Source organism: Psittacula echo (assembly GCF_963264785.1).
Source record: "Psittacula echo genome assembly, chromosome: 3".
Taxonomy (NCBI): domain Eukaryota; kingdom Metazoa; phylum Chordata; class Aves; order Psittaciformes; family Psittacidae; genus Psittacula; species Psittacula echo.
Window position 1 is genome coordinate 74,791,828 of NC_137736.1, and position 19,773 is coordinate 74,811,600.

Consider the following 19,773-nt stretch of genomic DNA (forward strand, 5'->3'; position numbering starts at 1 on the left):
CTACAGCAATACAGATGCACACAAATCACACCCGTAAATGGTCGCTGGGTCTGTGTTTCTTCCCCCTAACGCTGCATTTGTTTTAATTCCAGAGATAACATAAAAAGCCTCTGTCCTGGGTTCAGCAGCAGCAGTCAGTTTTCTACTTCTTAGTAGCTGGTGCAGCGCTGCGGTTTTGACTTTCGGCCTGGGAATAATACTGATAAAGCCGATGCCTTCAGTTGCTGGTCAGAATGTTTACCCTGACCAAGGACTTTGTGAGTCTCATGCTCTGCCAGGGAGGAGGAGAAGCTGGGAGGAAGCAGGGACAGGGCACCTGACCCAAACTGACCAAAGAGGTATTTCATACCACAGCACGTCATGCCCAGGATGTAACTGGGAGTAACCTGGAAGGGCACATCCTCTGCTCGGTTGGGCTCGTTTTCGGCGGGTGGTATCATATTCTCTTCCCTTGTTATTTCTCTTATCATTATTATTACTGGTGGTAGCAGTAGTGATTTGTGTTATACCTTAGTTACTGGACTGTTCTTATCTCAACCTGTGGGAGTTACATTCTTTCGATTCTCCTCCCCATCCCTTTGGGGAGGGGGGGTGGGGGGGGAGTAGAAACTGCGTGGCTGACTTGCCGACTGGCTTAAACCATGACAGCCTCTCACATCACTGATTGTCCTAGCTAGATATTGATTATTGCTTAAAGTAGTAAAAAGAAATAAATACAATATATATTATTGTTATGGGCATTTTCAGTCTACATAGGAATACATTTTCTATTTAGGGAATTTGTAAAACACAGAATTAGAGAAGCAAATTAAAGAGATGGAGACATTTAGAAATTTTAGCCAAACCAGGAAACTGCTATTGTCTTTATACAGTGCTAAGATTGATTTCTTTCAAGCTGTGCATCTGAAGGCCTAATTACAGATACCCCTTGCATTCTGAAGTCTCGAGTTGAAGAGGAAAAGTGGTGCCACAAGGTGGGCAGATTTGCTTACTACATAATGCTTAAGAACAACGAAAACTTCCTGCTGGCAAACAATCTTCAGATAACAGCTGCCTTATGCTGTTCATACCTTTACATGATTTACCAGATCCTGCAACCTTTGCCAAATAAACCCACTAACTTCAATGCCAGCACAGCTCAGTGACAATTGCCAAGGTGGCCTTCCTCAGGCCACCAGATTTCAATGCTTATCCATCCTTTCATGAAGATTCAGAGGCCACCATAAAAGTATAGTCAATTCTCATCTGTCCTTCTCTCACCTATGACCTTCCCTTACTCTTCTGCATGGTTTTTCTTTCATATGGCTCATTAGAAACAGATAAACAAAACCATTTCCTCCTAGGCACACAGTTACAAAAGTGATAAAGTTTTAGCAAGCAATCTACGGATGTGTAAGTAGAAAACTAGATCACGCTACAGAAACACATCTCTCAGCAATGTAACTACATAAATCATGTGCACAGCCCAGGTGAAGGTGAGGATAAGAAGTTTCATTTCAAAGTGCTTCTTTAAAAAAAAAAAAGTGGTCTTAACATTGCTTTGGCCTGCTGCATTTTATTTTATGCATTAGCTGAAAATGCAATTGATCCCCATGCAAAGGCCTGGCATTAAGCCTGTGCATATTTAAGTCCAGCACAGACTTATCCTTCAGCTAAGAACCGAACAGGGATTTTTCTAGTTTATGTACTGTCAAGTGTTTCAGTACATATGAAAGAAAGAAGTTCAAAAAACCCAGTCACATTAAGGAAAAGAAAGTAGGAATGTAAGACACCAGAAAATTCAAATAAATCCCTATGCTTTTAGGCTTTCCTGTGAACAGTTAAGCACGATATTATCCTGGCAAGAGTAGTATTGTCTCTTGGCTCTGTTGCTAGACTGACCAATTATTACTTTCAACTAACACTTGTATTTTTCTTCTGTTCAAAAACTATGTAAAATCAGAGAAAACCAGAATTCAGGTACACTCAGATTCCTCAGACCACCAAAATCTTCCTTCTATAAGAAGCACTATTGAAGGGCCATTTGAAAACTTTCTTGCTTCTTTTTGACTTTCCAAAGACTCTCCTATTTTCATGATATTTAGTTTTGGCATAAAAAGAAGTACTTACACAAGGGTATACAGATTTAATAAGTTGGGTCCTAATCCAATGATCACATAACTGCTAAAAATACTAAAGATATGCCCGTAGTTATTCAAGAAGTGTGATACTGTGACTGTAAAATGGGGGGGGGGGGGGGGGGGGGCAGGGGAGAGAAGAAAAGTCTGTGGCAGGGTTATTTCCAGTCTAGGATCTGTATAAATTCTTAATCTAAAATTCCTTAATGATCACTTGGTACTTAACATCTCATTTTTTTTTATCAGAGAAGCTGTCACGTAGGGATGCCTAACATGCAAGGCATTTTATTCTATCTTTAATTATGTCACCATACAACTTATTTGAGAAGCTGCTGTATGGCAGAGGACTGATAAAAAAAACCCCAACCCAACACTAAAATAACTTCAGCTTGGATGCAAGCTTCCACAAATCCTAACTTATTTATTTCAGTCCCCTTATTGGCATTTAGAACTATATCTGTGCCCACTGTAAGAAGCATGGCATAAACATGGATAGACTGATATTTAAATAGTACAACTGTGTATCTATCTGCTACGCAATATCTTTAAATCAACAGAATGAAGACAATGGAATTGAATCTTTACAATATCTTAATAGCTGGTATTGATAAAATTTTGTCTATGCCAAAGCATTAGAAAAGTGTTTAAGGAGGAACATGTTGGAAGATTTCTATTTATTAATGACATTTTGGTAACAAATCCCAGGAACCATCCTAGAGACAGGAATGTGTGACAGTAGGTGTTTCTCATCAGCTTATTTGAAACTGTTACCAGAAACAGTGCTCCATTTCTTCTCTCCTATATCCAAACTGTTCTCATGCTGCTGTGACTTTTCAGACATGCAATTCAAACTCTGCATTGGTGCAGAAAGATGCCATGTGTGGTACAGGGTGCATGATAAATTGGGGAGTAAAAAAGGTTGTTTGATTTAGCAGCATCTTGCCTCTGTCTGAAATGCCATCATTCCCACTGATTGTAGTGCTAGAAGAGTCTGAAGAAGTAACACTCCAAGAATGATCAGATTCTAGGTTAATGTGGCAAAACTGGACCAAGCAAGATGTGGCAATGTAATGAGCCTCACTAAACATTGAATTTTCACTGGTTCAAGTTTCCAGCTAATAGAAACAAACAAAATTCTTCCCACAGTGATATATAATTAGATTAGAATGATGAAGCCTGGTATACCCTTACTTAGATTTAAAATCCAGTAAATGAATAAATAAATCATAACTTTTAGCAGCTGATTACCAACAGGCTTAAAAGGGCACAGTGGTTTTTTAAAATATCAGACCATGTATGTTTTGGTATCAAAATAGGAAGCTGAATCACAAATATAGACTACATCTAGGAAAAATCTCAAATATAGACTATATATAGGAAGAAGATGGCTTCTGGACATCACGCTAAAAAGTCCAAACTGATTTCACAACTGTAGTTCTCCGCTGGCTGTATCTTTCTTCACTAGGCAGCAGATCCCAGCTAGCTGGGTTAGGGGAGAGTCCAAAAATGATCCTGAGACCCACTCCTCATAGCCTAGAAGCATTTTCAGCTCATGGCCAGTACTAAAACTTCATTAGCACAAGAGAAGGTGAGACAGGTTTCCCCTGCAAGTTATTTAATAAGAGCTTAAATTAACATGTTACTTATTTGTAGGAGTGCCAGGAAAGCTATGGAGATACATACATCAGCAGAAACTGAAAAAAAACCTCCTGAGAGTGTCTGAGATTTGCTTGTAAAGCTGATCAAAGTGTTAACACCAGAAACTTGAAAAAAATGAAAAATGCAGTGCTGATGCTTTTCACAAATTCATAAAACTTCACAGTGCCATAAAATACACTATTGGAAAAAAGCTTATGATAACTTGCTTCCTCATTTTAAAATGCAAATGTTGTATTTTTTAGTTGAAAATAACCTTCAACATTCATTTGAAATCCTTCAAAATGAAATACATATTTCAACTTCAAATCTTGCTTCTTGCTTTGTGTGGTGATTGAAAGGTGTTTTCTTCAAGTAACTGCCTCCAGTTTTTGAAAATTAAAAAAATCCAGTCACCATTTGCTTAATCTTAGTAGTTTATTGCTCTGAGAAAACACTATATTTCCTAGTCTGTGTTCCTTCACATGCATCTATTTCTTGTTATGCTTTGTAAGCTTTTTGTATGTTTCCCCTCTAGAGATTTTAAATACTCCAAAAACTAGGCTGCATCAGGTAGAAATCACCTTGTCTTCCAGTGGTAAATCCATGGAGCTACCAAACTTCAATTCAACAAGTATGTATAAATTTATATCTTCCTTAAGATACACACCCCCACGAAAATGCTTCAATGTCAGAAGAACGAAAAGCAGACAACAGAATTTATTTCCTCAGTACAGTTTTAGTACCTGCATAGTCAAGTTGCTCTTAATAGAGTAAAAATTAAATCACATATGTCATACCCACTCACTGAAGTTAGTACTCAGTAACCTCCCTCCTTTTTTGGCTGTGATCTTACTGAGATTTCATTGACTGAAATGTCCTACATTACTGAAATGAGCTGTTTTCACCTCCTTCCTTCTTCACATATGTCTAATGTTTTTGCTTTGAGTGTAGCTCTTCAAAATCAGGGATAGCCTCTTTTCTATGTGATGATTAATTTCCTAACTCAGAAATAGCAAATGGCTTGATACCACAAAAAAAAGTATAATTCAGAGTAAATAATTTCACCTAAGAATGCTTAATTAGTAAGTTGCCATATATTAAAGAAGATCTATTTCAGGCCTTAAGGTTTGTTGTTCATTTGATTAAAATTCTTAGTATAGCTTCAAAGCACACTTCAAGTAGCCATGGTGTCCACCATCTGTCTCTCCACTAATATAAAGACTACCTTCCACAAAAGCTGCATCAAGTTACCATCTAAGATTGATCATGGTTATAGTCATAGTAGATCATTCATGACATACATAGTATTTTTGGTCCTAACTCTCTCTCCCCCTTTTCCAGCTAATCTCCAACTCTATGCATTGTCATTACAATATCACTGCTGTGAATGGTACGTAACTGACTTGCACATTGCTGAAAGATTCAGCTGCTGTTTCAGTGATAAATCATTCTGAATGCACAAAGCACGCAGGTTAAACTAGAAGAAAAGGAAAGAGTTTATTCCTGATAAAGCTTCTAAATTAATCTATACATACTCTGGAGTAAACTGAGCATGTGATGGATATACAATAAACACATTAAGCAAAACCATTTCAGAGTAACTTAGAAAAGATGAGAAAGTTTAAAATAAAGATCCCAATTTATGTAAATATCCCAAGAACTGAATGAGTGGGAGCTGTATCAGTAATATTCAGAAAAAGAATCCATAAAAAGCATTATGGAGAATCAGTGAAACTTAGTGCTCCAACATATTTAGGAAAATTGGAACATTTTGATAATAGAGGTTCCTCTATCTACCGAGCCATGCATTTTTTTTAAGTCCCAGTGTTTCAGAAATGACACCTGAACGTTCATGCACAGTGCCAACAAGCAGGAAATCCTGAAGTATGTATAATCTGGTAAGATTTATATCTTGGTGATCTAGTTTGATTTTGTCTGTAGTTGTCTGGCCAGCAGCAACTGTGCTAGTTATGGTGGTGTCACCTCTCACAACAGTTGGGCAGCAGCATGGTGTTACACTAACCAGCTTGCCTGCACAACCCTCGCCAGCACTGAGTGGGGCTGTCAACACAGAGACCGACTGCTGCTCCTTTCTAACAGCAGCTACCCAGGCAAGCAACTAGATTGCACTAGGGGTGTGTAGGCACCATATGTGGGGTTTTACCTCTCAGCTATCGGAGAAGAATGAGTGCTTATGTATAGCAAGCAGGGAAGACTTCAGAAGCAATATCTCTGTGCCACACCTTTCCTATTTTCTTCCTGAATATCTGGTAGCTCTGATTTATACATCCAGTTTTCACACTTACCACTAAGCATAGAACAAGTGGACACTATCTCTAAAAGTAGTCTTAAGGCACATAGGTATATAGTTCCCTTCTCTTCCTAAATAATTTATCTTGCTGCTGAAAGTGACATTCCTGTAACATTCCTCCCAGAAAAAAAACCATTTCCATATTTTTCTGGTAGACCACAGAATGGAGGTAAAAGGAAAAAAAAAGAAACTTTAAACTGTAAAAAGTCTTTCACATCTTTGTCTACCGAGATTTAGTGAATCCCTGCAAATACAGAGACAGAGATTTTTCAAATATTCCAGAATCCTTCTCAAGACACATTATTTTAAGTTTGCTACTAATTTCCCAGTTGTTCAGACACACAGGCCAAAGAATTAAGAAAAGAAGGGCAGCAAAACCACAACAAAGCCTGTGTATTACAGTAAAAATATTAATCTAAGAAATAGTATTCCTGCATTTAATGAGGGTAACAAATGAGAAATTATGAGGCTACAGTTCCTATTATCCAGGGTGCTGATGCTATGTAAGAATACCCTTGTTTTGTAGCTTGCTTTCTATATGCAGTCCCTATTTTTGATTCTTAGAGCATGTTTTTGTCCTTGTTGTGTGTCAGGTGAACACCTACTGTCACAGTGAGAATCAGATATGGGTAACAGAGCCTCTGACAGCTGATTGTCAGAAGACTGATGTCTTTCATCAGTGTTATGGACTTAAGGCTAAATCCTTTATTAATCCTGTTCTTGTCCATAGGCATATAAAGTACCCTTAATCTTGGGATTTTTTGTATTTGTAAATCAGTAATTTTACTTACGGGTTACTATTTTTAAGTCTTGGATTCTAAGTTCAGAAAACAATTTCCATCATAAAATATTAAAAACATACACTATTCAGAGCTTCAGCAAAGATTAAATGTCACTCAAATTTAACAGTACAGATTTTTTTGCAACAAGTTTACTTGCTTCAATATTTTTAATGTCTTTTCCCCCACAAAATACTACAAAAAAAAAGGATTACTTCTGTAAAAGAGGCAAATAAAGCACAAAGAGAACCTCAAAAGTGTTTTAGATGTTTCACTCCTTTATTCCATTCCTTGGGGTGGAATTTAGCTGAACAAATGGTTAAGTCAGTCCACAGTATAGGCATGTATGTCTGAACTAAATGCCCTCTCTAATCAATGGAAAAATAAGCACTTGAGGGAGAGATTTTTCCTGACCTATATCTGAAGTGTAAACTTCACACCAGAACGACTTGCACCTATCACTCCCTATCAACTACAGAAGTACCCTACACCATGGACATACAATATTTGGCTAGGCAAATTCTGCTTTCTGTTTAACAGGAAAAACACTCCACCCTCTCAAAGCCTGTTTGGATTTGCCAATACCTGGACAACATGCTTTCTAAGGAGATTCATTTGAGACTGAGTCCTGTTCGCCTGTTCCAGCACAGGGTAGCAGCTTGTCCTTTGCAGCTTCATAAACCTGATGCAGCTGGTTAGAAGATTACATGCCCCACTGACCAGCTGCTCTTAGCAAATGAAGCTGCGGACGGGCCAGAGAACAAGCCATCCAAATGCATGAAAGGCATTTACAGCTGCAGGGAATGTGCAGAAGACACCAGTTCCCATTGTGATGCCTTTCAGTAGGGGACTTGACTAGGTTACAGGAATTTGCACCCCTGGCTGGAAACTGTTCTTACTACTGGACCAATCCATCCTCTCCAAGTTTCATAGGCTTGCCACCTCTCCTCTTTCTACCTCTCCTCTTTTGGTTAATTAAAAAAATATTTTGATCTAATGCAATTCACAAATTTTGACATAACATGCAAAACTGATAAACAGTGATCTCAGGGTAAATCTTAAAGGATTAGACCCTAAAATCATTTGTATGCAATAGAGACTCCTCTTAGGCTATTATTAACTCTGAGGACTTGGAGTAATCTCAGCACAAATCTTACAGGATTATACCCCAAAGTCATTTGTAGACAGCAGAGATTCCTCTTAGGCTATTATCAATTCTGATAGGATTTGGATCAGGTGTAGAATATTTTATTTTCAAATTACTGTTTCCTGTCAAATGTAAGGTAAAGGATCTTTTATCAAGAACCTCTGTAAAGTTTAGAAACTTGTGCCAGATGTCCAACAAAGGCTTGCAAGCAGTTAAATACCATAAGCCAGCAAACGTAACTTTTTTTTTTAAGGCTTCTAAGTGCTCTAAGGCTTGTATTTGGGCAAGTGCAGAAGTTACGTAGTGTGTTAAACCAGTATGAACTATACTGAAACTGCAGCCCTGCTAGCACTGTTACAGCTGACCAGTTGGGGAGTTTCAAAAAATCCACCTGTCCTACAATGGACCTTGCATTTGATGGGAAACACATGGCAAAGCGACACTGAAGTTTGTAACACAAGGAAAGGAATCAGAACAGAATCCCACCACTTTGTCCAGAACTAAAGCCAAAAAGATCTGGTGTCCCAGCTTTCGTATGGTGGACCCTATGTTCTGTTGCAGATATGGCAGCACTAGAATAATATGAGTAGTTGATAAGATTATGCTATATCTATTTGACTTTCCAGACTCCTTAGAAGCCTCCTGCCTCCCAAACAGGTCTGTGGAAAAGGCAGACCTTTCTGATTCCCTGCTTCCAAAAACCAAAGAAACAACCCAAAATCTCTCTGTGAAAACCACGCCCTTTCACATTCAAAGCAAGCAGAGCTTGAAAAAATTATCCTGCTGAAAGTCTATCCTTCACCCACCAACTATGACAGCACCGGCGTGCAAGTGGGCTCTTGTGCTGCAGCACTACCCCTCTTCTGCAGAAGTTCATGTAGGCCAGTGCAGCTTCAGGCATGCAATGGGGCTCAGCTGTGCTGGCAGGCTGGGACGAAGTGGGAGCAGAGGGCAGAAAACTTGCATTGACCATGCAACTGAATCTCAGTGAATTCCAACTTCCAGCATCTCCATTATTTTACTTTCCACGCTTTTGGTTTTTTGTTGGTTTTCCTCTTCTTTTTTTTTTTTTTTTTTTTTCTCCCCATGTTTAATGAGATAATTATAACTGTCTACAAGTTTTCACTTCCCTGAAGTGTTCATAGAATCATAGAATGGTTTGGGTTGGAAGGGACCTTAAAATCATCTAGTTCCAACCCCCGTGCCCTGGGCAGGGACACCTCCCACTAGACCAGGTTGCTCAAAGCCCCATCCAGCCTGGCCTTGAACACTGCCAAAGATGGGGCAGCCACAGCTTCTCTGGGCAACCTGTGCCAGTGTCTCACACCCTCACAGTAAATAATTTCTTCCTTACTTTGCTCTTTGTTGGAAAGCAACTTTCACAAAGAACATATTTGTCAGTTCTAGTATCAAGGAAAGATTCAAACCCGCTATTTTTCCACAAGTTCTTTCATAAATTGTGCAAGAAAAGAAAAGCGAATATAGGGTGTCTGGGATAGTATCTATTCTTGCAGGTATTGTTTTGGGAAATTATCATTGAAACTTTCTTTCCTGCCCTGTAATTTACACTGCTACTGCTGGTAATGACTGTAAGAAATATAACCAGCACTAATGGGTATGGATCACTGTTCTCCTAGACTGTAAAAAAGAGGAGTGTAGGGAATGATGAGCCTGTAAGAGAGATCAATGCAGCTGCAGATTGGTTCTTACACTACTCAGGTTATTTTCCTTAAATGGCATCATGCCTCACACATTCTGCTGAAGGCTATCCATATCCATTTAAGTTCATGACAGCTATTCTTAGAGAGTCTTTCATTTCTAATACCATTACCAAGCCTATTACCATACTTTTTTTAATGAGGAGACAGTGTCTCTATTATCAGGTTGAGATCTATTTAGCTTAAACTAAAATTATTTGCTATAATTGTCCTATAGTTATTCAAAGGATTAGTGAAAAAATGTCATTGAACTGCTACTTGTCTCTTCATTAACATTCCTGACAAAACCTCCTGGTAGGACTGGTTTCAGATGCTGATGGAGCAATACTTAAAAGAAACTGGCTAGTCTGTGAAACAGCTGCTCAGCAATGTCACTATGCATGAACTGGTGATAAGAAGATGCTGCTATTACAGCTACACTGGGAGTATAATATATTTTAAGCTGCTTTGAGGTATACAGTCAGGGTCCAAGAATTGGAGTATGATTGCTTGTCTATTGCTAGGAACTGTATCTGATGGAACTCTTCACCTGTGTATTTCCTATCTGGTAGGTTTTTGTTCCTTTTCCTAGTTTTTGGAAGGGTTTGTGAGTCCTATTGCTGAATCAGGTATTTCTTTGCTAGGAACATTGAGGACCTACTGTTTCAAGGGAATTTTTCTCATTTCAAGGCTTGCTTTCTTAGGCAAGATTCCCAGGAGATTTTCTGGATCCTTATTCACCCATTAGTGAAATTCCAGATACTGATTTTTTTGAAAACAACATCCATCCAGTATGGCAATGCAATGGCAAATACACAGGTGTAGGCAATACAGCTATAAACATCACAAAAGGCTCTGCCAAGAAACAACTGGCAGCTGGTATTGTGTTGTGTAGTGACTCATGCTAATTCACACTGATTACCTAGAACATGGAGATGGAACAAAAAAATACTATTGTCAGACCTTTCGCTCTGAGGAACCTTTGAATGTAACATACTCTGAGGAATAAAACACTTCAGGAAAAATGAGTCTAGAAGAATGGAGCAGTTAAAAGTCTCAAGACAATTACAGCCCCTCAGAAATATGGAGGACAAATATGTAAGAAATGAGTAAGATTGTATAAGTTTTAGGATGCAAGAACTGATTGCCAGTTAAACGAAAGGTATCATTTCTTCTGATCATAGTTGGTTCCACAATGCCTAATTATTTCCAAATCTCTGTTATGAATTTAATATTTAGCTTCTCCTACTTATAGTTATTACAGAAATTAGTTCTTGCAGAGATTTGGAAAGTACTGCACTTCACATAAAATTAAATATAAAACTTACACAGAAATTATGTAGGAACATTGCCAGCAAGCTGAGGGAGGTGAACCTTCCTCTCAGCTCAGCACTGTTAAGGCCACATTTGGATTAGAGGGTCCAAGTCTGCACTTCCAAGTACAAGAGAGATACGCACATACCAGTGGAAGTCCAGCAAAGGGCAGAAAGATGGTGGAAGGACTGAACCATCTCTCATACCAGCAAAGGCTGAGAGGGCTGGTACTATTCAGACTGGAGAAGAGAATGCTCAAGGGGAGGAAGTCATCAATGTGTATATATGTCAGGAGGAGGGAAACTAAAAACGAAGAAGCCAGGATGTTCATTATAGAGGCCAGTGACAGGACAAGAAGCAATGAGCACATATTAAAAACAAAACCAATAAAACAACAACAGAAAGAAACCAAGCAAAACACCAAAACCAATACCCTGCCCCACCCCCACCCCCCAAAAAAACCCCATAAAACAAAAAGTAAAATTCCATCTAAACACAAGAAATCACTTTTCTACTGTGAGAATGGTCTGTGAGAACTGGCACAAGTTGCCCAAAGAGGCTGTGAAGTCTCCATCCACACAGATATGCAAAATGAGGCTTGAGGCTGCACCTGGTCCTGAAAGACATGCAGTAGCTGACCTGGCTCTAAGGTGGAGGGTGACTAGGCCATCTCCATTGGTGCCTCCACATCTCAGCCATGCTCTGATCCTGTGATTCTGTGTAAGAATGTGTACCTTACATAGAGAGGCTAAAGAGACAATGTTTAAGTTACAGCAGATTGAGTTTCCTTGTCGATTAGATCATGAATAGGAATCCGGGATAAAATCCTGAAAAGGAAAACAGACCTCAAATCACCTCTCAAAATGGAAATCACAAAATTATTCTATTGATGCTTAAGTGAATGGTTTTGGGGCAGAAAAAAGGCAAGATGTATAAAGGTCAGATCATAATTAAACAAAGAGTTTACATACCCCTGGAAAGTCTTATAAATCATCACCCTAAGACAAGTCTGGTACAGCAGAAAAAAAATGATACAAATGTCTGCACGAGCAAAAAGGTTGGTAGAACCACTAGTTTAAATCAATTCCTCACAGGAGTTGATGCTTAGATAATACTGTTCTTGATAAACACAGGTCCTGTACACAAAAAATCTTCCACAAAATCATCACAATTGGCTGTATTTGTTTTCTTATTTGTGGTATAGTAGCATCAAATGGCAGAATCATCTATCAAAACTCCCTTGTGCAATCAAAGTACCAATTAAAACAAAAAAGAGATAAATCTTGAAGAGTTGAAACACTGACATTATCTAACAATCCAGTATTTGCTTTATACCAGAAATCGTCACCCTAGTTTAATCTACAAAAAATCTAGACTTTTTTTAGTGGAAGTCAGCCTGTTAGGAAAATATATTCTTCCATTAATGTACTTGCCTTCTAGAAAAACTAAGCAGTTTTTCCATATAAGTGAACAACTGAATAGTTTTAGAATAGCAACAAAATAGTGACAGTATACACAAAGTTCAAACACCCTTTGATAAGGCTTCAAATTGCAAATTACCTTTAAAACATCAATGATAAACTAGGACAAATCACTACACTTTTTAATCCAACTTCCTGCAGAGCAGTTCCCTAAGAATCCCAGAACACAGTACTTACAACAGGGTCAGTAACTTTCAGCTATGTACCTTCTCATCAGTATTAAGATACAGAATTTCAGGTTACTCAAAAAGCCATAATGTGCTTAAGTTCATTTCAATATAAAAAGGCCTCAAGTTGCCAAAGAATTAGTGAGGTGCCATCTGAGCTCTGTGGTCAATGATCCCAGTGTTTGCAGTAAACTACACTGCTGCTCTTGGTTTCCTTCTGAAAAAAGAGGAAAGATGTCTATGTGCTATAGATGTTTTGAAATGTCTGCTCTGTGTGCATACTCATCTTGTAATACTGCACACAACTTTTGGGTTCTTTTTTTAGGCCCTTCAAAGGCAAGTAAAATCTTCAAAATCCACTACATAAAAAGTTCCAATTTCACATCAAAAAGAGAAGTCATTACAATGCAGAGAACACCAGTCATCCACACCACAGTCCTCCCAAGGACTAAGGACACTTAGGACACCTTCTATATTATATTAGCATCTGATCTGCTGCTGGGAACTTTCATCCATCTCATCCTCATTTTCCATTCTCTCCTTTTATAATTCATCTTCCCTTCTGTGTCATCTTGAGACAATATTAGCAAAAAAAAAGTCTTTAATAGGATAGAGAGAATGATACAGAATTACCCTAACGAGTTAAAGACATCTTCACTTTTTTCTGCAGGCAACCTCAGAGTTTCGAAGTAATCTTCCAACTTCAGGAATAACTTTTCCTGCATTATCCTACATGTGTGCATATGCCCCATTACCTGGGGTTAGCCATCTTCACCATACCTGTTTGCAGACTTTCTATCTGCATGCAAAGCTCTTTGCAATGTTGATTTACACCTCTTAGTGTCAGACCCTTTTGAGCTTACGCATACGCAAAAATGCTCAGGGGGCATTTTCTACACAAATACAGATTTCATATTTAGATAAAACCATGACAGAATATTCTGAAGCTCTTTTATTCTTTGCTAATCTGCAGTTTATGAGAAAAGCTCAATATAGTGTGACTTGTGAATACAGACACAACTGTAAAAGCTGCTTAGTGTTCATTACTAAAGACATGCATTTAGTAAATTGAGACACTGAATCCTTGATGTTACAAAGATCTTACAAAGGATGAGGACCAGAAGAGATTGGAGTACTGATTAGAAACAAATAAAAACCTCAAACTGTCCTTGTCAATTCTTTCTAGGTATAAAAGATGTGTTCCATACTGCTTAAGTGGTCTGCATGACAATTTCTCTCAAATGCAGCTCTGGCCTTAGTGTATGGAAGCCAGAAGCCCTCTAAGAGACTCTGTACACCACAAGAAAATCATGCAGGAAAAAACTACTGCCTCAAGGCTAGAAAAAGGCAGACTACAAAAAAACCTGCCTTGCAATTACAAAAATCATGGGAGATCATAGTTCATCTTGCAACAGTGAACATAATTGCAAACCTAAATTTTGCATTTGAAACTAGGAGACAAAAATTATAAACCCCTCTATGCATATCTAATCTCTTTTTTTCAACATTAGCCAAGCCTGCAAGCGCTTAACAGCCTGATTCTTGATGTCATTGTAATTAAAGGCAATACTCACAAGGCTGATAAGCAGACCAGCTGTAACTTAACCCTTATCTTAGCCAAACTGACAACTGCAAATGTGATATCTAATTATAAAGAAAAGAACATTGGAATTTATTATGGATTACTGACTTTTAAGTCCCCTAACCTTGAAAATAAGTAAATGACATCCAGCCTACCGTCAAACTTCTTGTGCCGGGATACGAAAGTGGTGCGGACAAAGTGACTTGTCTCATCCACTAAGTTTTCAAACTCCAGTTTGCTCTGTTGGCTTAACTTGTCTTCCATTTCTGAGGTGCAACATGTATATTCCTGAGGGCAGATTCTCAAATGTTCCCCTGGAATGACAAGAAAAAAAAAAATGTTTTAAATACCTGAATACAGATAGAAGTGTGTTGGTACCAATACATAAAGTCTCTTCAGTTAAGGGAGGTGGGGTACCTGAAGAGCTCTTTAAGGCTTGACCACTTGATTGGGAAAACACTTTGAGTCTCTACCTACAACTTTGCTATAGCTGGGCATTCCATACATAGGAGGGAAGACATACTTTGGAGACTCGTTTTGATACTTTAGAAGGTACAACTGTCTCATGCCAAAAGCGATTCCTCACACTGAAGAAGCCTTCCTCATAAACAGACATATACCTAAAAATTTAAAGACAATTGCTTCCTTTCTGTTTGTATTGAAATGCCTGGACAAATACCTAGTGAGATGACCTGTTACAAGTCACCAAGGCTGTCTTGATGTCAAAAGCTGAAAAAGATAGGTCCCACTTGCCCAAATGTACCTGAGCATTATCCCCTTCTACCTTTCCTTCCCTTCTGCTTGAGTGAGTGTATTTTGATGACTGTGTTTGGATGCCACGTGTTTTCTTAGGCAGCATTTCTTGTCAGACAGAGCAAGTGCTCTGCTGAATAGGAGAAAGCAATGAAGAGTTTAATTAATGCTTATGTTATACGGAAATGCAATGTAAAAGGTAATGAAAGCCTCTTATTTAATTCAATAGATTTATCTCTGGAAGCACTGTGCTAGTTCTGACAATATCTCTTTCTTTGGTACAATCTGCAAGTGGAAACCAATCCTTTAGCTCATGAAATTAAAACTGTCTGTTATTACATGAAATGTGTATTTCCAATTGACACTGTACTATGGGCGTCAGAAACATTTAGCTCAGTTTCTACAAAGGCAGAAAATTCTACCATCCCCTCTTGAGAAATAAAAAGAATGATCTGCCTCTATGATTAAAGTTACTTGTAAGGCAATGAAAACATTTAGCTTACAGTACACCAAATACTGATTAAAAATCCCGATTAAAAATCCCTTTGCAAATCTCTTAAAGGTGAAAATAGAATGATACACAAAGCCTAAGGGTTAAATAAATACCGGGGACCTGATTCTCATTTATACTGAGACTTTATCACTGCTGAGGCATAAAGAAGATTTAAATGCAATTTATACCTACTTTAAGGTTACTTTTTACCATTCTTATTATGTAGTGGGAAGAATCAGGCCCTAAGATTTATACTTCCCAGGAGTATAACACATTTAGCTGCTGCATCATTTTGAAGACAGCATCAAAAAAGAGGTTTCCATATGCTTAGAATAAACATCATATTGAGTTTGTCCTCACCTTATTCCAATTTCTATTTAATTTCTGAATCAAGTCTTTTAATTTGAAATTTAGTCATTCTTCAACCCTGACCCATCATCCCATCTTAATCTGTTTTTTCTGCAAGAGTTCATAATACATTAACTATAGTGCCATGAGATTTCTTTTAGCAGCCTCAAGACTTTTTTAAAAGCTCACAGCTATACATCTTCAGGAAGGCTCATTTCCTTATTATCAGTTACTGTTCAACAGTACTACCTACATACATGTCCTTGTCATGTCCAAGAGCACCATGATATAAACACTGTATAAACATCAAAAGAGATGACCGTCAGAATATTGTAAGGATTGTTTCCCATGTTTACTACACCCTTCAACACAGTAAATTACTTCCTTTCCATTCTGAAAATCGTACATCTAAGCCATAAACAACACATACAGGGACTGGTGAGCCAGCTGCTGTTAAACAGAAATGATAGTGGCAAAATAATGGTTGCCTTACTCTCTACGTCACTGTCACAGTAAACCAAAACTATTCAACAGGTAACCTGTGACTGTTGGGGTATCGTAAGACACAATATGAATTCTTTTAGTAACGGCAGTGCTCTGAGTTTTTATTAGCTGTCAGAAAGACAAGGAAAGCTGAAAAACTACATCATTAGAATCACTGCCATGTGCTTGGTTAAAAAACTAACCAACCAACCAAACAGACATCCATAACATCTGTAACCCCCTTTCTCAATAAACCCAGAGGGGTTTCCTCACTGGAAAGCTCTGGGTAGACCTCCTATTCCAGTTCCAGCCCTGGTGGCAGTTCATGTTTTCTGTAATGATAATGTCCTGCAGTGCTGCTGAAGTCAAGAATTTTTATAAAATTCTGTTTTCTGTTAATTTCATTTTTTTTCTCTTCTGTCTGGCTCTGTGTTTTTCATAATGGCCAAACTATCAACTGTAATAATGCTAATAATTGAGGCATTGTGCTTAGTAATAGCCATGGGTCTAGATTTTTAAGATATTATGTTATGCTGAGAATTATAAAAAAATTAAGCATATTGAACCAGTCTTGCAGGAATTTCTGTAGCATTATTTATTTTATTTATTCTTGCTTATTTATCTGCAGTCTTACTTTCTCTCTGCTACAAAATCAACTTCCCACCTTGGCTACTACAAACTCATTCAGATTCCTACTGTACTTATTTTTTATACGTGTATTGCCATTAAATTTCTTCTTTTTAATTCACTGGAATCTTCATTCATTCATTCTGGAGGTTCTTGACTGGTGACATATGAACCTCACATTTATTAGAAATGCTCACACCTCCTACACTACCGCATTGCTTTCCTTCCCTTTCCTAACAATGTATCCTCCTAAATCATCTATACTAACCACCCCCATTCATCACAAAAACTTTGCTAAACTATAATCAACTTTTTCAAAACAGCATTTCGAGTTTTCTTCTCCTTCCCTGCCATATACTGCCTTAATTTTGTTAGCAAGAACTAATAATGTAAATATGCTTTAAGATTCTTTCCTCCTCCTCTGTCTTGCTCAGGTCAGGTTGTAGATAAAGCAAAAGTATATTCCACCGCTCCATGTCAGTGGAGTGTTTGTAGGCTTAAGAGGTTCAAGTACATTTTGCAAAGATGAAGTCTTCAGAAATTGTGGCTCATGTCTGTACTGATCACGACTGGCTGCAGCCTCCAAGCATGCACAACTTGGACAAAATCTTGGACCCTTGCCTGGGAACGGTAGATGGAAATTCTCAAACAAATAGCAACTTCTGTATGTTTAATCTTAATTTCTTTTTTTAAAGTGATAATTACCAGTTAGCTTGTGCCTTTCTCCTCTTTTTTTTTTTTCTTTTTTTATTTAAGGGGAATGCACTTTGTTTTGGTTTTTTTTTTTTTTTTTTGCTTCTTTTGTGCAAATCTGTGATATAACAGACTGCTTGGATCAGAAATAACTCTGCAGGCTATATTTCATTGTAGTTCCTCTATTTCCCTGAACAGGATCATTTGCCATTTGCATTTTGTAATATATTGTTCTATTACTCTAAAAGGAGTTTAATACTGATTTGTGTATTTATATACCTTAAGTATTTTGCAAACTGAAAATGTGCTCACAACTTCCCTTCTGAGAGGAACAGAGGGCCCGATATGCAGAGTTGACCCTCATCATAGGGAAGTGTGTAGTCTGCCTGGAGCCCGGATCAGGGATATCACCAAGGCGCTCCCCAGCCTGGTGCACCCAACAGACTCCTACCCGCTGCTGGTCTTCCAGACAGGTGGGGGGGAAGCTGCTTCCCGCAGTCTGAGGGGGATGAAGAAAGACTACAGGGCCTTGGGGCGGATGGTGAAAGAGTCTGGGGCTCAAGTGATCTTCTCCTCAGTTCTTCCATCTTCCGGTGATGATGTGGGATTGAATGGGAAAATTCAGTCCGTAAACAATTGGCTACGAGACTGGTGCTTTAGGCAGGGCTTTGGGTTCTTAGATAACAGCTGGTTTTATAAGGCTCCAGTCCGGATGATGGCACGTGGGAAAGGTTTAACTCACAGAGGCAAAAGGATGCTGGGGCATGAATTAGCAGGGCTCATTTGGAGAGCTTTAAACTAGATTCGAAGGGGGATGGGGTTGTAACTGGGCTTGCCCCAGTGGGGCAGCACTCTAGGATTGATGAAGACTGGGAGGCCTCCTATAATCCTAGGGTGAAATTGGTGGGCTCAGCTCCCTCCTTGAAATGCCTGTACACCAATGGGTGCAGCATAGGAAATAAGCAGGAGGAGTTGGAGACCTGTGTTAAGTCAGGAGATTATGATCTGGTGGCAATTACAGAGACGTGGTGGGACAGCTCGCATGACTGGAATATACTCATGGAGGGCTATGTCCTTTTCAGGAAAGACAGGCCAGCCAGGCGGGGTGGTGGGGTTGCTCTTTATGTGCGAGAGCAGCTGCAATGTACTGAGCTCTGTCCAAGAACAGGGGATGAGCGAGTTGAGAGTCTGTGGGTGAGAATTAAGGGGCAGGCTGGCAAGGGTGATACTGTTGTGGGTGTCTGTTACAGGCCACCAGATCAGGGTGAGGAAGTTGACGAGGCCTTCTACAAGCAGCTGAGAGCAGCCTCACAGTCACAGGACGTGGTCGTCGTGGGGGATTTTAATTTCCCTGATGTTTGCTGGAAGGACTACTCAGCAACCCAGCCACAGTCCAGGAGGTTCCTCCAGTGTATGGATGATAACTTCCTCATCCAAATGGTGGATGAGCCAAACAGGAGAGGAGCGCTGCTGGATCTCATCCTCACTAACAAGGAGGGTCTGGTCGAAGCAGTAAAGGTTGAGGGCTGCCTTGGTTGCAGCGACCACGAGATGGTGGAATTCAGGATCTTGTGTGGTAGGACCAGTACAATAGCGAGCAGAATTGCAACCCTGGACTTTAGCAGGGCAAACTTTGGCCTTTTCAAGCAATTGCTAGGGGAAGTCCCATGGGCAAGGCTGCTTGAAGGTAAAGGGGCCCAAGATAGTTGGTTGACATTCAAGAATTGCTTATTCCGAGCTCAAGAGCTGAGCATCCCGACACGTAGGAAGTCAAGGAAGAGGGCCAGGAGACCTGCGTGGCTAAATAAGGAACTGCTGGGTATGCTCAAGTGGAAGAGGAGAGTTTATAGGTCATGGAAGGAGGGGCTGGCCACTCGGGAGGAATATAAGGCTGCTGCTAGAGGATGTAGGAAGGCAGCTAGGATGGCTAAGGCCTCCTTAGAATTAAATCTGGCCAGAGGGGTCAAGGACAACAGAAAGAGCTTTTTCAAATACATAGCTGATAAAACTAACACCAGAGGCAAGGTTGGCCCACTGGTGAATGGGATGGGTGCCCTGGTGACAGAAGATACAGAGATGGCAGAGTTGTTGAATGCCTTCTTTGTCTCAGTCTACTCTGCCGGAGGCAGTCCTGAAGAGCCCT

General features: G+C 39.3%; 1 protein-coding gene across 1 annotated transcript in view; it reads right to left on the reverse strand.

Moving 5' to 3' along the window:
* The window catches only part of GPC6 (glypican 6), a gene marked incomplete at both ends in the record, with an annotated part of 729,163 nt that overhangs the window by 477,155 nt on the left and 232,235 nt on the right, over window positions 1–19,773 (reverse strand). The window contains 1 exon segment of the mRNA XM_080613544.1: window positions 14,389–14,547. Within this exon segment, the coding sequence (XP_080469670.1) occupies window positions 14,389–14,547 (159 nt within the window).